Source organism: Sceloporus occidentalis, unplaced genomic scaffold (genome assembly GCF_023333645.1).
Source record: "Sceloporus occidentalis isolate IW3139 unplaced genomic scaffold, rSceOcc1.0.p SCAF_76, whole genome shotgun sequence".
In the NCBI taxonomy this organism is placed as follows: domain Eukaryota; kingdom Metazoa; phylum Chordata; class Lepidosauria; order Squamata; family Phrynosomatidae; genus Sceloporus; species Sceloporus occidentalis.
In genome coordinates, this window is record NW_028317056.1 from 4,671,393 (window position 1) to 4,683,060 (window position 11,668).

Sequence of the window (11,668 nt, forward strand, 5' to 3'; positions counted from 1 at the left end):
GGAACAATGTGTATTATTTAACATCATTCACAGGGACCTCATGCTAATCAGCCTATTGTCCATTACTAAGGCAGTTTGTTTCTCCAGTACCACGGGCCGTGCACATGCGCTGTCTGTCCCTGATAATGAATATGAGCAGGGCTCACGGACGACACAGCTGGGCCGTTCTGTCCAATTTCCAAAGATGCCACTTCTTCAGGATCTCGGACCTTACCTGGGTGCAAAAAAAAAAAAATTACAGGTTTTTTTTTGTATGTTAACTATTTTAAATAGGTGAGGTCTTTATACAAGAATTATTCTTTAGATGTGCTACCAAAAAAATAGAATTTCAAACCGCATTCCTCGGAATCTGCCTATTCTAACATATTTAGTACTAAAACCCCCAGGGGTGCTAACAGCCCCTTACAGCTTATTGGCTGTGATGACTTCAAAGTGTCCCTTGATAGACATTGGGACATCTGCTGCCACTGCCCTCTTTGAAGGGAAAGGTGACCTTTTTGGGGGAAGGGGGGGGAAACAATAGAAATAAAGCAGTGTATTTATTGTTCTGCGTCTTATGGGAGAAGCAACAAACGGCATTAGCACATTGCACGTTTAACCCTTCATCCCTCGTTTGTGTCCCGCAGAACGTGGCAGCAAGCAAACCCAACTATGTTTTCTTATAAAGGTATTTTGTAGACCTCAGGCTAGTAGAATGGCTTGACGGCTATTGAAACAGCATGTGAGTGCCTGATCGTGATGGGAGCTGGAGCCTATGACACTACGATTGTGGCACGTTGTCTATATAAAGAACGTAGTAAACTACTTACTTCTTTGTTAGCAAAACAGTAAAGGACTGCAACCATGAATCCCTGCAAGACAATGAGTGGAATGTCACTGTGGTTAATGATAATATGTCTTGGCTTTTCTTTTAGGGGTCTATAAGAAGATTGCTAAACGGAATGTTAATGTGAGTGGTCCACTTTTTTATTTTTTATTTTAAAAAGGACCTTTTTTGTAACTCAAAATCCTCGCAGACACCACCAAGCTTATACACAAACTTAAGTGTTTCGTGTTTAGAAATAACAATTGTCCTTTTCTATTCCAAAATCAATGTCTCTTTCAGCGGTCCCCCTGATTATCCCTGATTATCCCTGATCTCACCTGAAAGGAGTTCAGGAAGAGGTTAAAGAAGACCTTAACATATCGCAGGATTCCAGATGTCTGCTCATCCGTGGCAAAGATGAACACCACTTCATGAATCCCAAAGAGTGGAATGAGGGTTAACGTGGCCTTAGCCAATCTGCTAAGACAACAGAATGCGTTTAACATAATTGCGCTTTCATGACCAACGCTACTCTTACAGAACAGAATGTATCTGTATCTTCTATAGAGAAGGTAGTACAGAACAGAGAAAGTAACTCGTTGCAGATGGACCACAGATGTCCTCTTGGGCTATCCCAACCAGTGATGAGGCTGACCTAAGCTTGTAGTCTGGGTATCCTTTCTGATTGTCTCTGAGCTTGGACAATATCATCTTCAATATTTTCATGAAGATTACAAGGTTTACCTGAAGAAAGATGGGCAGATACAAAGGAGAATATAAGACTAAGGAAGAATATAATGCTGAAGTGAGAGGAAATGAAGGACATTGACCGATCAATAGCTGAGAATAAGGTGAAGAACTCTGGAAGGCAACTCCAAGTGAAGAGCCATCACACATAGCCATGAGACAGGGAGGACCATGTAAAGAGGGCCATCCCGTGGAGACATTAGACGGGGAGGTCCATGTACACAGAGGGCCATCACACGTAGACATGGGACAGGGAGGACCATGTAAAGAGGGCCATTGTGCATAGCCATGACACAAGGTGGTCTATGTACAGAGGGCCATCACGTGCAGACATTAGACGGGGAGGTCCATGTACACAGAGGGCCATCACACGTAGACATGGGACAGGGAAGATGACGTAGATTGTGAACCCGAAGCCCTGATAATATGACAGGGTGATGAGAGAAATGGAAATGAGGCAATTGAAATGAACTGTTGACCAAGATGTCTTCTGCAACTGTGTGTTTACCAGAGAGGCCAGCAGGATGGGGATCCGGATTATCCACCAATACGCCATGTTCTCATTCAGAGCCCAACATCTGTAGAATAGAATGGATTTAACCAATCAGACACAAGCAGCTCATTCATACCCGGGTAGCACTAATCTAGCTCTCTCCCCTGGACTGCTCATTGGCTTTCATAGCCACTTTCTGGCACTATTATATTGTGGCCTCTCTCCTCTATTTACTCTCAGATTGAGGTCTCCTTGACCTTCTACCTCCCTGCAGTCTCACACTGCAACCTCCCTCCATTCTTTGCTCTCACACTGCAGCCTCCCTCCTATCTGCACCCTCAAACTGCAGCTTCCCTTCTCTCCACATCCTCACACTACAGTTTCCCTCCAATACACACCCTCACACTACAGCTTCCCTCCTCTCTGCACCCTCACACTGCACCCTCCCTTCTCTCCACACCCTCACACTACAGCTTCCCTCCTCTCTGCACCCTCACACTGCACCCTCCCTTCTCTCCACACCCTCACACTACAGCTTCCCTCCTCTCTGCACCCTCACACTGGACCCTCCCTTCTCTCCACACCCTCACACTACAGCTTCCCTCCTCTCTGCACTGCAGCCTCCCTTCTCTCCGCATCCTCATACTGCCACCTCTCTCCTCTCCACACTCTAACACGGTTCCTATTCTCACTCTGAATTTTCCTTCAGATATTTCATTGTCATCCAGGGAACCACAAACAGAAGCGGAGTCCCTGCAAGAAAGAAGAAGAAAGTCGTTTGTGGACAGTGGCAGCTCAAAGTTTTCTAATGTGTTGTCTATGTGGCCAAGTGTGAGCATTCCATCAGGGTTCTCTTAGAATCTACCTAATATAACTAGGTACCATGTTGCTGATGGGCCCCTGACCCGCTTCCTTTATCATCACTGTATCCCAGAGAGGGAAGCGATCACCTTTTCCCTGCTTGGTTTTACAGGAAGATACATGGAAAGTTGCCATCATGCACTTACCCCAACCGAGATACAGGTACAGGGTATATATATTCTTCTCGAAGAACCCTGCTCCGACCAGCAGCTTGTACAGGTAAACCGCCTCCACCACAAACCAATAATGGTTGGCCAATATGCAGTATTGCATGACAACCTGCGCCATGCGGCATCCGATCGCTGCCTGTCAAACAGATATTATTAAAGGTGCTGTACCACCTATTCTGCTGAACTTAGCACAACGTAACTGCATGCAGCATTAGAAACAATATTCCAAGTGATGGTACATAGTGACGTATCTTGGCTGTGCCCTGCCCTAGCGTTGGTCTACAGCAGCACCCCCTGACCTTCATGGCCGCCATGCTCTATGCTAAGCACCAAGATATAACATCATATCCCAGCGCATTGCATTTTCAGGATGTACAACATGGAGTAAGTCAACTATGGAGGCTGTGCTGCTTAGGTCACAAGATCCCCAACTTGTGTCTTTCCAAAATCTTCACCTTCCTGGGGACATCGAGAATTGTGGTTCTCCTGAGGTCCCAACATTAAGGTCCGTGGTGTGGAGAGGCCCCAGAAAGACAAAGGTAACATCCATACATTCACAGATGCCCCATGAACCAATGATTGCCCCAAGCTACAACTTTACTTATTTATATGGCGGCATTCCATTATCTGGTAGGCAAAAGATAGATGCTGACCTCATTGCTGATCAGGATCTCCCAGTCAGTGACCTCGATAATTTGCATTCCCCACCGCTTCTCTAGTAATATATCTTTAACGATAACAGAGATCCCGCGCAGAACAAACGAGAAGAACAAGTTGGCATGAATGTAATTTCGGGTGCAACGAAGTTTCCTAAAGTTAAAAGACAACAAGTAAGAAGTTGGAATCTTGGGAAGACATAAATAAGTCAATTCATGCTCAATGTTTAACCGGTAAACTGGTGTTGGCTTAAGAGTAGCAAGGTGCATAACCTGTAGCCGAACTGGCTTCTTACCTGCACAAGGTGAGAATTAGCAGGGCTGATATAAGTGCCAGCAGAGACACAGAGTACCCGACGGTGTAGAGAGCCTGGAAGCTGAGTAACAGGTTCCGAGTTACAACCTGGGGAGACGTGGACAGCAAATTACCATCACCCTCCCTCTAACATTTCAAATGGCCAAAGACAACACTTGTTACGGGCCATGTGGTTAGAAACGTGAATAAGGAGCAGGGCTTTATCAAGATAATTGGAGTTAGCAGGGGTCACCTATTATTTCCTCTATGAATCCTTAAAACCATATTTTATTTTGCTTATCAATGTTCACTGGGTCCTCTGCACATAAAGTGTGATCTATCACCTCATCTGTGGTCACTTTGGCATCGTCTTCGCACTGTGATGAGTCTCTCCAGGGCTGGGTCCCATTCATTGTCGCCCAGTGCCCATCTTGCCCACATCGCCGTGACACCAGTCCGTGACGCACTGTAATGGGCCGGAATGGGGCATAATATGATACTCGTTACTGTAAAAATCTTAATAAACAATATAGTGAATCAGAGATGAGTTTTCAATGCTCTTGTAACCCGGCCTAAGTCACCTTCTCCTTTTAAATGTTAAATGTTAAAGGGTGGCTCTTCCTTTATGTCCAATCATTTCCGTACATTTACATTTTTTCTAAATAATTGCATTTATTCATTGAAACTGCCTAAAGCTTGTAGTTTTGTTTGTTCGATCAGTGTACTTGAGATCTTGTGGCAGAATGTGGCAGAACTAGCATTCTTGAATTCATTTCACATACAGAGATGTATTTACCTTCGGCCTGACCCAGAGACCCAGAAAAGCTTATTTTAATCTGAAAAGTCAGCTACACGAGTTTGTTTCGGGTGAAGGATTGTAATATGTGGGATCTGGTAAAGTAACCGTTTTAAATCCATACTTTGTACTTGTTGATTGAATCGATTGCACGGATCAGGCCTGTCCCTCCGTTTTATAGGCATTGTACAGCGCTATGGAATTTGATGGCACTATATAAAACAATAAATAATAATAGGCTCCCTGTTTGAGAATTGAAATTGCCCCTTTTCCTTTAATACTCGTCCTCTGCCTATACTTTCTGTAGGTGCAATATTCACCGCTCCTGCATATGTTGGCTGCACCTTCATAACTGACCAGCAGAGGGTGCAAACACACACGGAGAGAATTTGAGGACAGATCGGCCCCATTCGGCCCCATCTAGTCTGCCCGTTTATAGACATTTATAGAGCATCAGCAGCTTCCATAGAGCTATTTCAATGGGGAAAAACACAGCATTAACAACAACATTAAAACTGACAATATACAAAATTAAGAATAACATGAACATACGTTGGGACCGGAGGAGAAGAGGGCCCCGGGAGCTTACGCTCTATTAGATGTAGAGTACAGGAGTACTAGAAAGACGGCGCTAAGAAAATCCTTTTATCCTCTGTTTCTGTAGGTCTAATTGTTATGTTCTTGTCATGTTCTGTTTACTCATTGTACAGCTCTGCGGAATATGATGGTGCTATACACAATAAACAATAAATAATAACATGGGTTTACAGAATTACATTTTTGTACAATGAGCATTAATTACCCAAAGCACGTAGGGTGTATTTGTTTAAAATAACCACCAGAAGGCATAGTAGCTCCACGTGTTCTGTAGCCGCAGTAAATCTTACAAGGTATATCGGATCATTTCCTAGCCAGTACCTTTTGAAAACCATGGTAAATAGTAAGGGCAGGACACATTAGTGACGTTCCCCGGCGATCCATCTGGCCAGCAGGCGTATAAATCAAAAGTACGGTTACAATGTAGCCCTGGAGAAGAAAGACAGAAGAACATTTAGAGCCGGTGTGAAACATTCCACCAGGTCTTCTGCCGGTCTAGTTTTGGAAGGCCAGGCACTTTCATCTTTAATAAACCTCTCATTAATTAATTTAATGACATAAAACAAGTTGTCCTTGTTTTGAATTTATTCACAACTACCAAAATGCCATGAAGTCAACGAGAACATCTTGGTAGGGCCATGTCCCATAGATTTACCTCCATTCCACCTTCCCCAAGAAACGCGACCCTTTTTGGTTATTTGGAATGTATGACATACGAGCGATGGTGAAGGCATTTTATATATATATATCCAGATTCCTTACCCATGGGCTTTGGAGTGCTAGACATCTTCTGGTAACACTCCTCCCTGTACCTCATCCATTCCTCAATAGTTCTCTCGAGCACCTGCCCTGCTTCACTCTGTAGCCACGTAACATGGAGACCAAGAAGACAAAGGTGATTCAGAAAACGATAGCAAAGCCGTCTGTTGAACTCTACATCGGGCAGCCATGGTGCCTGCATATTATTGTAGCTGTTATTAGAGAAATGAAGCCGGCTCAACAGGGCTGTCTCCCATTGATTTAGAGAAGGAATGTGGTGGATACCCCTCACAGGAATCCTGAAACTCAAACACTCTAAAAATGTAAGAAGTCCCAGGTAACCAGAATCAGACGTGTTTTGAACATCTGTCACTTAGAGGATCTCTAAACCCCAACAATGTCTTCAATGGTAAAACATTAAGCAATGCACTATTGCATTTAGAGACACAGAGTTTATGGGTATCAGTAATTTATAGTATTAATTAAGGATTCAACAATGAGATGAAGAAACATTGATAAGAAAAAGAGATTGCAGAGGTCTCTTCTTTAGATGGAATGAAAGAAGAAGAAATCTGACTCATTTGACAGCAAGTAGAGCTGGCCTTTGGTCCATGGGCAGGAGATAAAGCTGGCCCTTGGTCCAAGGGCAGGAGATAAAGCTGGCCTTTGGTCCACTTGACAGTAGGTAAAGTTGGGCCTTGGTCTACTGGACAGATGACCATATTCTGCTGGCATCCAGACCAGTGGACAGCAACAGGCTGGCCCTGATATGGTTCCCTAGAAATTTCAGCAGTCTGGCCTTTGGTTATCCCAGGGTAGACTATTAGGGGGTAAGAATTATGGTCTATTCAGTGATCTACCCCAAAATACTGAATCACAGGCCAAATGTATTGCCTTGACCAAGGACCATGTCAGAGACTTCTCAGGACCAAAAGGACCAGACTGAGGGCCTGATCCAAATCCAGGGCATTTATGTCCGTGACCAATTACACTTTATAATGAAGGGAATTTATAATAAGGGAATTTACCTGCAGGTAGCAGAAGGTGCAGAGGCTGAGGAAGGGTAGCAGGGGTAAAGGACTCATTCGGCTGAAGGGGTAAATAGATAAGGAATGATAAAGCTCCAGAAAGCAGATTAGGACCCACCGATCATCGTAGATAGCTTGAGACCTGCAGAACATGACAAGGAGGTTGAGATCCTGTACACTTTTCACTTTAAGTATCTTAAAGGGGGTGATTTATAAAAGTGGGGGACAGCAATGGGGGGGTGTAAAACACACAAAACAATTTCCATAATCACCCCAAAAAGTAGATATGTGAATGAAAATGCACACGGTCACAATATTAAATCCACCAAAAAATATTGTTTTATTTTTCATGAGCCTTCACATATATTTTGGCACAAAAAATAAAGAAAATGATTGGCCACAACCAAAGTGGGGGATGATTACATATCATGATTACTGATACATATCATTCCCTTATAGAAATGAACCCCAAAAATTGTACCCGATTACATGCAATACGCACCTCGATACAGTCTATTGCCATGGATTTCTTGATATACTCCCATTATCCCTACTGTTTAAGAACCGTTTCTGGGAAATGTACCAAAATCATGGAGATTTATCAGATTTTGGACCAGATGAAGAACATGTCAGCACCATTGGTTTTGTTGGACTGTTAACCCTCAACACTCTCTGCCAGCCAAACACAAGCATCCCCTGTCACTCCACTTGCCATAGCGCAGTCAGTTTTGAACTGACTGTGGATGATGGGAGTTATAGTGCCCTCATCAGCTACCCATCATTACTGCTTTTAAGTACAGGAAGGCGAGGGATATTTACATTTTAAAAGTGTGATGCAATTTTGTAGAACAAATGGTTGGAGACTTTTTGAAGTCTCATTAGTGAGAAACTCGGATGCAAGCTGAGGACTACATACTGATGTCTACCTGGGGAGAAGAAAAAGACACTGAAATCCCTCAACTTCAACCCTTTCCAGACTGGGTTTCATCCCTAAAATCCCCCGGACTCATCTCTTCTGATCAATGAGGCTATCAGGGTTCCAACCTTTAACCCAGATTCCAGAATAGCTGCTCTATCAACAAAAGTTACCTTAACAAAAAACCCACATTCGGAAACAGAATATAGAAAGGAAAGGCAATGGTTAATGTGTGATCACATAGAGACAGGCACCAGAAAAGAGATCTTACCTGGCAGAGCGAAAGAAATCCAATCACCTTAAACTAAATCCACTTTTATTCTTCTGTGATCTCACAGCTTCCAGTCACCATAAAAGTGTCCAGTTCTGTCTCATCGTTGATGTCTCACAGCTTCTCCATCTCGTATCTTCTTGCATGCTCTCTCTGACTGTCCAGTCTACCTGTCTGTTAAATCCCTCCTCTCTCTCTTTCTCCTCTTCTTCTCTCTTCTTTCACCCCCCCCCCATCTCTGTCCTGCCTTCTTCTACTGCCCTGATTTCTTTCTTCTACCTCTTTGTTCCTCTCACTGGATCCACCTACAGCTTTTTATTCCAGGCTCCGCTCTTTTCTCCTGGTACCTTATTAAAAGAAAATGTGTATCGTATGTATGTTGAATTTGACATAAAGTCCGTATGTTTCTGTTTGGTACTCCTGTTCATACGGTGCTGGACATAACCTTTCCTGCTGCGGAATTAGTCTACCTGTCTCAGGTATTTTCTTTACATTTGCCCTGTCCTGCCATAATGCGATCGAAACCTGTTCTATGTTGGCATTTGGTTGCAGTAATTCCATGCTTGGTGTCCCAGAATCTACAATGTTTTGAACTATGCAGTAAAAGTTTGGGTTCTTCTGCACCTTCTTCTTTTCGCTTAGGCTCACGTGTAACATGTTGACATCATCTGTATTCCTTTGGGGCAGTGTCATAGATTCCCCTTGTGGACCAACTCTTGGGGTCCCCAAGTTGGTCCGATTTGTAACATAGTCGTAGAGGTGTAGAGTTGGCTGGTGGGGCTGCGCAGACCAAGCAAGGGCTTAGCTAAACCCCACACTCGGCTTGTCAACATGCGCATGAGTTCAGCCTAAGTAAGAACGAAACCCTCAGCAGAGAGAAGTTTGGGGGAAATCTGAAGCATGAATATTTCCGTCATGCTATATGGCCATGTATTGCTTGACCCGCCACTACACCAAGTACCCCAAATCCTACCAGTCCTCCTGGAAACCTTGTCATTATTTAAAGATACATTTAATAGAGTCACCTGCATTCAAGCAGGGGTATCAACCATAACATACTGGGAGGACAACCAGTAAAGTCTTTTCTACGATCACAGCCGGGGGTGGGGGAATAGGAGTCGGCGCCAGACTGTGTGATCCTGAGAATCTGCCCCTTCACCCTGAGACTCGGGGCCAAACCCTGAGAGTTCAACATATGGCTTCAGTTTTTTCTATACGAGATTTATTTAAACTCCATACAGCGCATATAAGAAATGGTTTCTAGGCAACTGGTATCCTTGGTGTTAAATGAATTAGTGCCTGAAATGCTGGGGTTTTCAAGGTTAATAATGGTGCATATTGACTGGCACGTTCTCTTAATGTATATATATATATATTAGGGCTGCAACTAACGATTATTTTAATAATCGATTAGTTGGCCGATTATTTTTTCGATTAATCGATTAATCGGATAAAAAAAAACAATATGCTAATTTTTTGTTTATTTAAAATAATTTAATGAACTGGATGTTAAAAAAACAACTTAAAATTTACATTAACATTCTTATTTTGTTATGATGTAATAAAAAATAATATTTTCAAAGTAAAAGAACCCAAACACAATATTTCTGAAACAAAATAACCCCAAACATTCTGAAAAGAGGTGGACTATTACTGTTCAAGAAACTTTGCCCCAGCCCTGGCACTTTGCACCCAGCACTTTGCACCCAGCACTGGCACTTTGCACCCGGCCCTTTGCACCCAGCCCTGGCACTTTGCACCCAGCACTCAGCACTTTGCCCCAGCCCTGGCACTTTGCACCCAGAACTTTGCACCCAGCCCTGGCACTTTGCACCCGGCACTCTGCACCCAGCACTCTGCACCCAGCACTTTGCACCCAGCACTTTGCACCCAGCCCTGGCACTTTGCACCCAGCACTTTGCACCCGGCACTTTGCACCCAGCCCTGGCACTTTGCACCCAGCCCTGGCACTTTGCACCCAGCACTCAGCCCCAGCCCTGGCACTTTGCACCCAGCACTTTGCACCCAGCCCTGGCACTTTGCACCCAGCACTTTGCACTGTGCCCCTGCACCCAGTCTCCAACTCTGCCCTGCACCCAGCCCTGCCCCCACATTCTGCCCTGCCCCCACACTCACACCCTGCACCCACTCTGCCCTGCACCCAGTCTCCAACTCTGCCCTGCACCCCCACCCCCACTCTGCCCTGCACCCAGTCTCCAACTCTGCCCTGCACCCAGCCCTGCCCCCACATTCTGCCCTGCCCCCACACTCACACCCTGCACCCACTCTGCCCTGCACCCACACTCACACTCTGCCCTGCACCCACACTCACACTCTGCCCTGCATCCCCACCCCCACTCTGCCCTGCACTCAGTCTCCCACTCTGCCCTGCCACCCCCACTCTGCCCTGCATCCCCTGAAACCCCACCCCCACCCCCGCGAACCGCTCTGTGCGAACGGAGCCACACGCAACTAAAAGAAGGCGGAGAAGGCGGAGCGTGTAGCGGAAGCGGAAGCGGGGAACGCTCGCGGAGGTAAGTAAAAGGAGCCGAGTGCCAACAACGAATCGATCACTCGATTAATCGATAACGGAAATCGTCGACAACGATTTCCGTTATCGATTATTATCGATTTTATCGATTCGTTGTTTCAGCCCTAATATATATATATATATATATGTGTGTCTTCTTTACAGAGTTTATCTGTTCGTCAATAAAACAAAAAATGGAAATGTCGGCGGGTTCCGCAACATCGGTCATCACTCTTATCACCAAAAAAACTGCCCCTCTTTTCTCCCCTGATCCCCCATTTTCCTCCCCAATGCTGCTCTTGTCTCCCCTGATGCCCCATTTCCCCCCCAATGCCCTTCTTTTCTCCCCTGATGACCCATTTTTCTCCCCCAATGCCCCTCTTCTCTACCTGATGCCCCTCTTCCCTTTCCTATGAGCTCACAATATTTGAAAAAGGGCGTTTCTTAATAACATCATATAGATAGAATTCGTTGTTTTTCTTCTTTGCATTCCTCAGTTACATCACAAAGTCCCATACAATGTCTTGGTAAAGCCCCGTCCTCCAAAAACCCTCCATAAATAGGGTGTCCCTTTTAGTAATTGGATATTGTGTGGTGTATGCGATATTAAATGGTACTGGGTGATTATTGCATGGCTTATGGTTATACTGTGAAGTGGCTTCCTCCAAAGAAAGGGGTCTATGGAGGCAGAGACACAATGTTTCTAGATTGTAAGCTCTTTGATCGGGGCTCTTCTCACCTTCT

General features: G+C 44.7%; 1 protein-coding gene across 1 annotated transcript; it reads right to left on the reverse strand.

Moving 5' to 3' along the window:
- Positions 1-142: 142 nt before the first annotated feature.
- Positions 143-8,523, reverse strand: LOC149285846 (glucagon receptor-like). Its single transcript, XM_089494946.1, has 14 exons — positions 8,513-8,523; positions 7,208-7,349; positions 6,183-6,375; positions 5,742-5,849; positions 4,372-4,493; positions 4,029-4,135; positions 3,730-3,886; positions 3,053-3,212; positions 2,738-2,798; positions 2,061-2,130; positions 1,461-1,549; positions 1,144-1,282; positions 810-851; positions 143-214 (listed from the first exon to the last, which is right to left on the reverse strand). The coding sequence occupies exons 1-14, from the start codon at positions 8,521-8,523 to the stop codon at positions 143-145; spliced, it is 1,473 nt and encodes a 490-aa protein (XP_089351072.1).
- Between the last annotated feature and the right edge of the window lie 3,145 nt (positions 8,524-11,668).

Coding starts and splice junctions, on each gene's coding strand:
- LOC149285846 (XM_089494946.1), bottom strand. Junction 6,376..7,207: donor GCACCTTCTGCTACCTGCAG/GTAAATTCCCTT, acceptor AATAATATGCAG/GCACCATGGCTGCCCGATGT. Junction 3,213..3,729: donor AGATCCTGATCAGCAATGAG/GTCAGCATCTAT, acceptor TCTGTTTGACAG/GCAGCGATCGGATGCCGCAT.